Here is a 12,310-nt window from a genome sequence, read left to right as displayed (position 1 = left end):
CTTAACATACTCATGAAGCGATTCTGATGACAGTGCAATGGGGTCCCAAATAGACAACCGAGCTCTGTGTTAAGACCCGCTGAAAGCAGGGTTATTTAGTGGTTCAATCAGGAACTTTAACAATTGAACACACTATAAAAAGCAAAGCAGTCCTAAGCAACAACTGAGCGTGTGTTTGGAGTGACACAGAAAGAGGAAATCAAAGAAAGAAAAGAATGACTGGGATGAGTGAGGGGGATTTTTCATCGCTCACATTTGAAGATGCCACAATGATAACTAATTTGCTTTGTTTCTGTATTTCATAGCAGACGCCCTTATCCAGGGCGACTTACAATTGTTACAAGATATCACATTATTTTTTACATACAATTACCCATTTATACAGTTGGGTTTTTACTGGAGCAATCTAGGTAAAGTACCTTGCTCAAGGGTACAGCAGCAGTGTCCCCCACCTGGGATTGAACCCACGACCCTCTGGTCAAGAGTCCAGAGCCCCTGACCACTACTCCACACTGCTGCCTATTTAAGATTCAGTAATTTAGTTTGGTATGTAACTATTCACAAAACACCGTTTCCAACATCCTTAAATTTACAGTTTGGAGGTACTGTAGAGCTACAACTACGGTACTACAAAAAAAATACATGATTTTAAAAAATAAATAAATAAATCTATTATAAAAAAAAAAAATTAAAAAAATAAATAAATAATCGCCAGCCTTGGTACATTTTTTTGCTGACGTGATGTAAAATAAATATCTAAAATAACTAAATTATTTACATATATATATATATATATATATATATATATATATATATATATATAAATTTAGTTATTTTAGATATATATAACGTTATGTGTCTATCTTAAAATTCTAGACGATGCAAAACTTTTTGTCATAGTCTGTCGTTAAAAAAACGTAATTATTTACTTCGGATTTTGTTTGTTAAAATCTAAAATTACGTTTGAACACCCAAACCTGCATCCCTCCGGTACAACAACCGGGTCAAAAAGCCCTCCTGTACTGTAGATATAAATGTAACTGAAATTAAAACTTCCTTTTTGTGCAGTTCAGTTTTTCAAACACCGTTTTGAAATTGATATGTAGGGCACTGTACTGTAGTATGTCTAAAAAAAAAAAACCAATGTGAATTTAATTACGCGAAATTCAGTTTTGTTTACCTCTCTCCTCTGTATCTCTCTGCAGTCGGCGTTAGCTGTCGTTGTTTCTTTCTTTAATCGATCCCAAGACTTCCTTTTCACATCTAAACCGTCACTTTAACTAAAAACATTAATATAGATTAATAAATTAAGAAAAAAAACACTCCAATCTGTTAATAAATCAAACAAACTACAACGCACGAGGAGCAGCTTTGACACACAAAGCTCATTGAGCATGCGCAGTACAAAGCACAGAGACGAAACTGGCGCCATTTGAGATCCACGACAGGACATTATTGCCCAGCAAAACACAACTGAGTCGGAGCCGACATGGCTACTCCAGTATCCACTTTCATAACGCCCTCTTTCTCAACGCGATCCCGCCCTTGCTTCGACAGGGAGACTAGCCTGTCAAGCCCGGTTTAGTCTGCAGCCAATAATACCCGACAAGATCTGCACAGTTCTGCACAGATGCGCGTTCTTCGAGGGCTGCTGCAACCTGTGCAGATCGTGCACAGATTGCACGGTCTGCACAGCGCAGCTCTGAGAAGTTGCAGCGGGACGCTGGCTGAGGCTGTGAACCAAAGAGACGATGCAGCGATCACGAGTGACCTGCCAATCGCAATTCAAATAGCTACTAAAACTAATGCTGCCTCCTTTTTAGTGGAAGGGAACAGCATGCTATTTTTTTGCACAGAAGAGTTAACAGCGTTGTCAACGATATATTAAATACACGGTAACACTAAAATTATTATAATTATTATTATTTGTTTGTTTAGGAGACGCCATTAGCCAGGGCGACTTACAGAGACTAGGGTGTGTGAACTATGCATCAGCTGCAGAGTCACTTACAACTACGTCTCACCCGAAAGACGGAGCACAAGGAGGTTAAGTGACTTGCTCAGGGTCACACAATGAGTCAGTGGCTGAGGTGAGATTTGAACCGGGGACCTCCTGGTTACAAGCCCTTTTCTTTAACCACTGGACCACACAGCCTAGTAAAAATAAGTTCATATGTAAAAATAAGTTCATATGTAATTCATGATGAATTGCAGACACAGAATTTAACATGCTGATAAATTATTTCATACGTAATTCATGATGAACTACAGACACTTATTTTGAAGTGTTACCCACATAAATGAATGAATTAATCAATATAAAATAGTAATTAACAGTACATTAAACGTAATGTCCAGCAGCATAATACAGCGCTGTATTAAGTGCTGTTTAAAGTATTAGTTTGGGTTCAAATAGGTCAAAACAACTGTGCTATGAACAAATGATACAAAAAGGTCTGTCAAACAATGTGCAATACGGACTGAAATACCCCTCTATTTTTTAATGGACCAGGCACTACTCTTAAAAAAAATCCTCCCTGTACTTTTCAGACCCTGGTTACTCACCTGCAACAGAGCCAGGACATGCTACAATAATAGCCCTGGATTAGAACATATATCCCTGTTTTTTATTTATATATTTTTATGAATTCTTATTCAATAACCGGACTGTGTTAATAATCAAAGTGATATTCTCAAGCATTTGTCCTTATTGACACCCAGTATATTCTGCATGGCAAATTCCAATGTAATGATAATAAATGGAGGCTGGTATTAACAGGAGTGATATTACGTAGGTTTGACTGTATCAGAGTTCACTCTGGGAGTTGGTCATGATTATGAGAAGAGTGAACGTGCAAGAATGCTTTACAATAACCTTTGTCTTCTCTTTTTTCTCTACCTGATAAAGGAAATCTTGCAGTAGGGACTCAGTTTCCCTGTGCTGATTGTGGAAAGAGTTTCAGTCATTTATCACAGCTTAAAAGACACCAGCGTATTCACACAGGTGAGAAACCTTATCAAGGCACAGAGTGTGGGAAGAGATTCACGTGATTAAGTCTGCAATCACACCAGCACATTGTGACAGAAATACAATGATTCTTGGTTGTAAATCTCTCTCCTGACCTGTGATGGCGCTAAACAGCAAGAACCGTGGGCCAGCACAAAATCAGAACACTTCACCACTATCACAACTATAAACTTGTAATCACCCACCACAAGCACTACTGCACGCCTCCAGGACTGGTGACCGTGTCTGTATTGCAAATCTCTCTGTCTGTTTCATTCACGGACTGCATAAGAAAGTTTCCAAACGAGAGGAGGCCATTCAGCCCATCTTGCTCGTTTGGTTGTTAGTATCTTATTGATCCCAGAATCTCATCAAGCAGCTTCTTGAAGGATCCCAGGGTGTCAGCTTCAACAACATTACTGGGGAGTTGGTTCCAGACCCTCACAATTCTCTGTGTAAAAAAGTGCCTCCTATTTTCTGTTCTGAATGCCCCTTTATCTATTCTCCATTTGTGACCCCTGGTCCTTGTTTCTTTTTTCAAGTCAAAAGTCCCCTGGGTCGACATTGTCAATGCCTTTTAGGATTTTGAATGCTTTTAGGATTTTGAATGCTATTTTTTTTATTTTTATAAAATGTTAAGTTTCCATGTCATGCTTTTACATGTAACTGCAGGATTAAAATGCGTGATCTTCTTGTCAAAAACTGTTGATGGAAAAAGCGACAAAAACACATATACAAATGACATTTTGAAAAGTGCTTTTATAATATATATTAAAATTTTTTAAAAAAACCACACACAAGATCTTCAAAATCTGCTCCTCCTTTGTGTCGGGGAAAAGTCGCAGTGAACCAAGGAAGCATGTGTGAAACGTCCCATGCTTGATTAATTTGTGGAGCGGTTCCCTAGCAGGTACACTCTGAGTTCGTAGGTGGAGAGCACGATGGCAGTGTTTGGGATCTGTCGAATGAGCTGTGCTATTAGTCCTCTGTAGAAGGCTGGGTAGCCCTCCTCGATGCAGACAGGCTAAAATAATTGAATCTATTCAGTCTTGAACAAAGAAGACTACGCGGCGATCTGATTCAAGCATTCAAAATCCTAAAAGGTATAGACAATGTCGACCCAGGGGACTTCTTTGACCTGAAAAAAGAAACAAGGGCCAGGGGTCACAAATGGAGATTAGATAATGGGGCATTCAGAACAGAAAATAGGAGGCACTTTTTTACACAGAGAATTGTGAGGGTCTGGAACCAACTCCCCAGTAATGTTGTTGAAGCTGACACCCTGGGATCCTTCAAGAAGCTGCTTGATGAGATTCTGGGATCAATAAGCTACTAACAACCAAACGAGCAAGATGGGCCGAATGGCCTCCTCTCGTTTGTAAACTTTCTTATGTTCTTATGTACTATCACTGCACTGTGTGGGAAGCGCTCCATGTGATTAGGAAGTCTTCAATCACACCAGCGCATTCAAACGGGTGAGAAACCTCATCACTGTGCTGAATGTGGCAAGAGTTTCACACATTTAACCCTTTCAGGACCAAGCATTTTTCAGTGGGATGCTCTCCGAGGATCAGGCCTTCTACTACATGCTTCATAGTGTTGTTTATCAAACAAAGAAAAAGAACAGCAGACTTGAGGAAAAAAAGCTTATTCAGAAGCTACATACTCTGAAAAAAAAAATACAAGCAATACTTCAGAATAGGGTTTTTAATCTTGACATTTTTCCATTGATCAATTAACTATCCACTCTATGATGGATTGATCACACGTTTGCTTTGCTGTCTATTGAAAGACAATCCCAAGTAATACAAACTATTAACATAACGCTATTTATTATTATTTGTTTATTTAGCAGACGCCTTTATCCAAGGCGACTTACAGAGACTAGGGTGTGTGAACTATGCATCAGCTGCAGAGTCACTTACAACTACATCTCACCTGAAAGACGGAGCACAAGGAGGTTAAGTGACTTGCTCAGGGTCACACAATGAGTCAGTGGCTGAGGTGGGATTTGAACCGGGGACCTCCTGGTTACAAGCCCTTTTCTTTAACCACTGGACCACACAGCCTCCTTAACATTTATTGCAAATGTTTCATAATGCCAGTTTAATATACATATATATTTATTTACATGTAATTTAACAGTTTCAGAATATTTGCTTCCATATAAAGAGAGTCATTTAAAATATGAACAGAGTTTTGAATTGCTGTCCATGGTGTTTTATGGGTTTGGAGGCTCACATCTGGCTCTTTAATTTCAATGTTTCATTGGAAGGGGACTAAACAACGCAGTCCTATGAATAAGAAAGAAGAATACCAATCCTGCGGTGGTCGTTGCTCCGCGGTCCAGCCTGGAGGGATGCAAAGAGAAGCCCAGCGTTTACACCTTGCTCCAGGGGTTTAGACGTGAAGAAGCCAAGTCACAGTCAACAGTTACTGTGGTAATTAATGTTTGCAGTCTCAGTCAGTGGGATATCGGAAAGCAACATCTCCCACGAGATAAACATCCGGGCACGTCTCTCTCTTACCAGCGAGGGGGTGAAATAGTGTCTCCCTCTTTGGAATGTGTTCAAAGTGTCTGTTTCGTTTGAAGCTCTGATGTCTCATGACCGGAATGGTGTCCTTTTGTCTGTTTCAAAGTGTAAAAGCAGCCTGTGCAATAAACACTTCTGAGGAGTCTTTGTGAAGGAATGTCCGTCCCCCAACATTCAGCATTCAGGGTTTTGCTGCTGTGTGAATTAGTTGGTGTGTTTTAAGATTTCCTAATTCAGGTAAACTCTTCCCACAGTCATTGCAGTGGTGTGGTTTCTTTTCTGTGTGAATGAGCTGGTGCATTTTAAGGTTGTCTATTCGAGTGAAACTTCTCCCACAATCATTACAGTGGTGTGGTTTCTCTCCTGTGTGTATTCGTTGGTGTTTTGTAAGATTTCCTAATTGAGTGAAGCTCTTCCCACAATCATTACAGCGGTGTGGTTTATCTCCTGTGTGAATTAGTTGGTGTGCTTTAAGACTTCTTAAGTGAGTGAAACTTCTCCCACATTCATTACAGTGGTGTGGTTTCTCTCCTGTGTGTATTTCTTGGTGTTTAAGATTTTCTAATTGAGTGGAGCACTTCCTACAATCATTACAGTGGTGTGGTTTGTCTCCTGTGTGAAGTCGCTGGTGATATTTAAGATATTCTGATCGAGAGAACCTCTTCTCGCATTCATTACAGTGGTACGGTTTCTCTCCTGTGTGAATTAGTTGGTGTTTTTTAAGATTTCCTAATGTAGTGAAGCACTGCCCACAATCACTACAGACGTGTGGTTTCTCTCCTGTGTGAATGCGCTGGTGATGTTTAAGATATTCTGATCGAGAGAACCTCTTCTCACATTTATTACAGTGGTGTGGTTTCTCGTCTGTGTGAATTAGTTGGTGTTTTTTAAGATTTCCTAATAGAGTGAAGCACTTCCCACAATCACTACAAAGGTGTGGTTTCTCTCCTGTGTGAATTCGCTGGTGGTGTTTAAGATATTCTGATCGAGAGAACCTCTTCTCACATGTATTACAGTGATGAGGTTTCTCTCCTGTGTGAATTAGTTGGTGTTTTTTAAGATTTCCTAATAGAGTGAATCTCTTCCCACAATCAGCACAGAGAAATGAAGCCCCTCCTGTGCGATTTCCCTTGTGAGTTTTAGGAGAGCCTAATTGCCAGGAACTCTTCCCAGCTTCAGTAGAACAAGGTAAGGTCTTCAAGTTGTCCCGGGTTTCAGAATTGTTCACACACACAGACTGTGCAATCTCTGTACTCTCCTGAATAAACGGCACTTGTACAGGATGAATTTTAACAATCAATTCTTTAAAATGTTCATCTTGAGGTGTCGGCTCTCTGTGTGTCATGCACTGCAGTTTGTCACTAGCAGAGTTTTTGCAGTGGAGTGATGGAGTGGAGTCGTGTTCTCCTTCATCTACATCACAAGCAAAACAAAGAAAGAGACAAAGGTTATTTTACAGCATTCTTATACATTCACTTCTGTAAGATTTCCCCATAACTGAGTGAACTCTGATGACTGCATAGTTAGAGAATACTGTCAAACCTGCTTAATAACACTCCTGTTAATGTGAACCTCCTTTTATATAATGGATGTCAATGAGGACAAGCAAAACGTATTCTAAAACCATCTTTAATAAAACATATTGACAGCGTTCAGCAGCAGATGATCAGGGCAGCAGTGACAATGTGATTGAAAACGGATTTTCACTGCTCCCCTTATTATTGTTTAGTGGAACTTCCTTGTTAAAGCTGATGTTGATTCTAAGGTTTAAAACACATGTTCTCACCACTGCTCTCCTTATCAGTGAATGCTACCCTGCCCATCGCATCTCAATATCGATGCTAAAAGCCGAACCTGGATGCAGCTGAGTTATGGGTGGTGTGATGTGTCTCACTGCAACGCTGTCATGGGTTATTGTGCTCGTAAACTTGCTCTGTTCTGTAGGGAAATAAATCTGACAAATGATTTTATCAAAAATACTTTATATGTATAAAAGAAAATAATGTTAATATAATCGTATAAACATTAGATACAAGCAAGCAAAATCGCGCGGGTCACAGCCCTAATGTATACGTCTGTATCATAACACAGGCGTCCGTGGAGTCAAATCAATGAACCGACTGACGATTCCAACAAAAACATTGCATTAAATGCTATGAATATATTAGCATTTCCACCCTATTTCTTATACTCTGCGGAGCCACTGCTAAATTTAAAATATGGAAGGATACGACCAAAAAAATGAAACGCAACCTCTTCCATAAAAAGGTGAAATAAATCAGTCCAAAACAGATTCTGGGACCCTAACGCGCAGAACATTAGTTGTGACGCACCCCTAGTCTCTGTGAGTCACGTTGGATAAAAGTCTTCTAAATGACTAAATAATAATAATAATAATAATAATAATAATAATAATAATAATAATAATAATAATAATGACAGCGTGTCTATAGTCTAATGCAATATTTATATTAATATACTTTAAATGCAATATCTGAATGTTTATGTATGTTTGTGAATAATCCTAATAGAAATGTTAACCATTAATATGCGTTTGTTACATATGTTTTCGAATGGTCACATGTTAATTATGTATTTAATATATTCAAAAATTAACCAGCCTCCACTTAAGCCCCTGTTTGAATTTTCTGAACAATGACCCCTTAATGTACTGTACTCCCCTATTCCCAGCATTCCAGTTTCACTCACCTCTCTCAGTGATGCTAGAAGGTGGCATTTCCTCCTGCAGGCTCCGCTCATTGGCCTGGTCACACCCCAGCTCAGTCACTTCCTCCTTGATCTCAACAGTCCCGTCTGCAGAAACAACCCATCGAATAGGAAGCTCTGGGCTGATGTGAGCTGCTTCCATCTCAGAAACTTCCTTTGAGTGAGGCTGATCCGCTCTCACTGAGGAAAAGGAAGACAAGACTGTCACTTCAGACTGCATATAAGGTGCCTTGAATTTGGTCATGAATGATTTAAAAAGACCCAGAAAACCTGCAGGATTGTGTCTCTCCTTGACCAGGGTTGACCTCCCCTGATGTGTGTGTGTGTGTATGTGTATATATATATATATATATATATATATATATATATATATATATATATATATATATATATAGTTTGATTTGATTTGTTGAAATAACAGACCTCAATGACATAGACTAAATCGACATGTAGACTATATTAATTCTGGAGCTTTTTAAATTACTGCTGCACAGGGATTATAATATTGTTTTAACAGACTAATTACTTGAGTGGAAATTTAGAACACCCATCGTCTGAATAGCAATCGATTGTAGATTAAAAGGAGCCTCTAGGGCAGCAGTGTGGAGTAGTGGTCAGGGCTCTGGACTCTTGACCGGAGGGTCGTGGGTTCAATCCCAGGTGGGGGGGACACTGCTGCTGTACCCTTGAGCAAGGTACTTTACCTAGATTGCTCCAGTAAAAACCCAACTGTATAAATGGGGAATTGTATGTAAAAATATAATATAATTGTATGTGAAAAATAATGTGATATCTTGAAACAATTGTAAGTCGCCCTGGATAAGGGCGTCTGCTAAGAAATAAATAATAATAATAATAATAATAATAATAATAATAATAATAATAATAATGCAGGGGTCTCCACCCCTGGTCCTAGAGAGCTACTGTGGCTGCTGGTTTTCGTTTCAGCCAATCTCTCAGTTACTTAATTGAACCAATTATTGTCTTAATTAGTCCAGATTAACAGGTGTTCCAGATCTCTAGCCACTGATGATGTAAAGACAGCTATAAAACCTGCAGGAGAGGGGCTCTCCAGGACCAGGGCTGGAGAAACCTGGACTAATGCCTCACATTTAAAACAGCTGGCACTGTTCAAATCCCACCTCAGCCACTGACTCATTGTGTGACCCTGAGCAAGTCACTTCACCTCCTTGTGCTCCGTCTTTCGGGTGAGACGTAGTTGTAAGTGACTCTGCAGCTGATGCATAGTTCACACACCCTAGTCCAGGGGTAGTCAATTCCAGTCCTCGAGGGCCAAACGGTTTCTGGTTTTTGTTGCAACCAAGCTGTCTGTTAGTTAATTGGCCTAATTATTTTGATTATTAGAAAAAAGTTTACACCTTTTTTTTCTCAGGCCTTATCATGTTTTATAGGTATTGTATCTTGAATCGAGTGGATTATTTAAATCATTAAATGAAAAATAGACCAAAAAATGTCTCTCAAAACCTTAAATATTTTCAAATGGCCAAATAATTAGATTTAATCAAGCAATTAAGACCTGGAGTTGGAATGAAAACCAGAAACAGTTCAGCCCTCAAGGACTGGAATTGACTACCCTTGCCCTAGTCTCTGCAAGTCGCCTTGGATAAAGGCGTCTGCTAAATAAACGCATAATAATAATAAATACAATCCGAATTAAAACGTCATTTTCGTGCAGTTCGGTGTTCAGCTTCTGTTTTGAAGCGGGTATGTAATGTAGTGGACTTGTACTGGACTCGCTGGAGAGCCAATGTGAATTACATTAGAAGTGTTGTTTACCTCTCTCTCTGTCTCTCTCTCTCTCTCTCTCTCTGCAGTCGGAGTAAAGCTGTCGTTGTTTCTTTCTTTAGTCGATCTCAAAGACCTCCGTTTCACATCTAAACCGTCACTTTAACTAAAAAAAAACGTTAATAAATCAAACTAAAATACAATTACGCTGCAGCATAAGCAGCCGCTTTGGAATACAAACGCGTTCACAACACGCAGCCCAAACCAGCGAGACGAAACCGGCGCCATTCCGGATCCACGGAAGGACATTTCGTGATAAAAACACAGCGCGGTCGGAGCCAACATGGCGGACTCCGGCATCCAGTTTCATACCCGCCTCTTCTCAACGCGATCCCGCCTTTGCCTCGACAACAGGGAGGGCAGCCAATCAGATTCGCAAATTGGGTTTAGGAGCGTTTCTGCAGCCAATAATACGCCACGGTTCCAACCGGGCACGCCCACTGCCAGTGACGCTCCACTTCTTCACTGGATATAGTTTGCTTTGATTATGCTGAAGAGAGAGAGAGGGAGAGGCTTGCGGATTTTAGTACTGAGTTCTGAAACGGAGAGTCTCTTTTCAGCTTTATTTAAGAAGTTAAATAGTTAACAAAACACAGTGAGAGACGGAGCAGTCCTGGACAGAGGTGTGATGGTAAATTATAAAGTGGGTAAACTCCCCTGTTTGGTGCTCCGGGTCAGGCAGGGGCAGGGTAGGGACTTGGGTTCACCTATGTTTACGTTTTTTTTAATTCGGTTTTTATTAATTTTTTTTTCAACATCGTCCGACTTTCTATTAATTACCAAAGCAAAGAAGTAACATGGCACTGAGACTCACACGGTAAAATGAAGAGAAAACTGTTTGTATCCTGGGACACTATCACCCTTCATGTAAATGTGCTTTATTTTGCTCTTATCTGCCCCCTATTTTACTGCATTTAATCCTGTACTTCAGAATACTGTAATCTGCCAAGTGTTTAACCTGTAGTACTTTGTATTTAATCACATCCTGATGTAACTATCACTATTTAATCATATCCTGATGTCACTATCACTATTATCTGCTGTATTATTGAATTGTGGTTTGTCACACTTGAACAAAAGTTATTGTATTTCTTGCTCTTATTGTATTACTTGTATTGTAACACTTGAAATGTATTTGCTTGCGATTGTAAGTCGCCCTGGATAAGGGCGTCTGCTAAGAAATAAATAATAATAATAATAATAATAATAATAATAATAATAATAATAATAATAATAATAATAAGTAAGCACACACCTTGGCAGTTAATCAAAAAGCCCACCTACTATTATACACTCTAACTTGTCTAAGAGACTATAGCCATTTACATTATTTATTTAATTTATTTTAAACGGTGTTGTAAAGATGATGCCATCTCTATAAGTTTTAAGACAGCAAGGTCAGTCGTGTTATAGGGATTTGTGTTTTATATACTAAAAAATGGATACCGTTTATTCCCATGTATTTATTTTTTTATTAGTCCCCTAGATCCCGTCTACCCTTTCTTCTTTCCTTTGTGTTTATGTGCTGTTAACATGCAGTCAGAATTAATAATAATAATAATAATAATAATAATAATAATAATGAAGATGAGATTTGCAAGTGTCGTCTTCTCATCATAATCAGTAGGCGGGCACTGCATGTCTTAAAACGCACTCGATTGGCTATTGCTAGTCAGCTCATTGCTTCTCTTAACCAATAGGATTTCCCTGTCGTCCAAACTGATATACGCAAAGCAGGTGATTGACACCTCTAAGGCAGTGCAGCATTAATAGCCAGAAAAATCTATATCCTCGGTTCTTACCCGGTCGTGAACTTATATTATATAATATTAAAATGGCTCAATTTAACAATATCTTTTACGCCTTGGGTTCCACTAAATGCTTGATAGTGCTGATTAACAGATAAATAAAAATAATATACTACTTGAGAAAAACAAAGTTTATTCAGACGCTAAATACTTTGAAAAAAAAAACTACTAGATACTTCAGAGACACCTACATCAAGTATCATCCACACATACTGCATTTAGACAACACATATCGTTCCTTTATGCTTTGGAGGGATGTGTAAGTCTCTTTTAAAGAAATAAAGCAGTCTTATGAATAAGAAAGAAGAATACCAATCCTGCGATGGTCGTTGCTCCGCGGTCCAGCCTGGAGGGATGCAAAGAGAAGCCCAGCGTTTACACCTTGCTCCAGGGGTTTAGACGTGAAGAAGCCAAGTCACAGTCCTGCC

General features: G+C 39.2%; 3 protein-coding genes across 4 annotated transcripts in view; 1 reads left to right on the top strand and 2 right to left on the bottom strand.

Moving 5' to 3' along the window:
- Nucleotides 1-1,749, bottom strand: part of LOC117407634 (piggyBac transposable element-derived protein 4-like) — a 60,269-nt gene extending 58,520 nt beyond the window's left edge. Inside the window, exon 1 of the mRNA XM_059017954.1 lies at nt 1,181-1,749. The gene's annotated coding sequence lies outside the window, so the exon portion shown is untranslated. The remainder of the gene's footprint in view (nt 1-1,180) is intronic.
- Nucleotides 1-12,310, top strand: part of LOC117407633 (zinc finger protein 184-like) — a 156,734-nt gene that overhangs the window by 25,142 nt on the left and 119,282 nt on the right. The gene's annotated exons all lie outside the window — the stretch shown is intronic.
- LOC117407707 (zinc finger protein 501-like) lies at nt 4,403-10,351 on the bottom strand. Of its 2 annotated transcripts, XM_059018048.1 has the most exons (3): nt 10,066-10,351; nt 8,251-8,448; nt 4,403-6,954 (listed from the first exon to the last, which is right to left on the bottom strand). In XM_059018048.1, exons 2-3 carry the CDS (start codon nt 8,408-8,410, stop codon nt 5,723-5,725), a joined length of 1,392 nt encoding a protein of 463 aa, XP_058874031.1. In that variant the 5' UTR covers nt 8,411-8,448; nt 10,066-10,351; the 3' UTR covers nt 4,403-5,722. The 2 variants fall into 2 exon arrangements, with proteins under 2 accessions (XP_058874031.1, XP_058874032.1); XM_059018049.1 differs by lacking the exons at nt 8,251-8,448; nt 10,066-10,351 and adding an exon at nt 7,396-8,090.

Source organism: Acipenser ruthenus, chromosome 58 (genome assembly GCF_902713425.1).
Source record: "Acipenser ruthenus chromosome 58, fAciRut3.2 maternal haplotype, whole genome shotgun sequence".
Taxonomy (NCBI): domain Eukaryota; kingdom Metazoa; phylum Chordata; class Actinopteri; order Acipenseriformes; family Acipenseridae; genus Acipenser; species Acipenser ruthenus.
This window is presented reverse-complemented; position numbering and strand designations above follow the sequence as displayed.

Coding starts and splice junctions, on each gene's coding strand:
- LOC117407707 (XM_059018048.1), bottom strand. CDS start 8,410: ATGGAAGCAGCTCACATCAGCCCAGAGCTTCCTATTCGATGGGTTGTT. Junction 6,955..8,250: donor TTCTAGCATCACTGAGAGAG/GTGAGTGAAACT, acceptor CTTGTGATGTAG/ATGAAGGAGAACACGACTCC.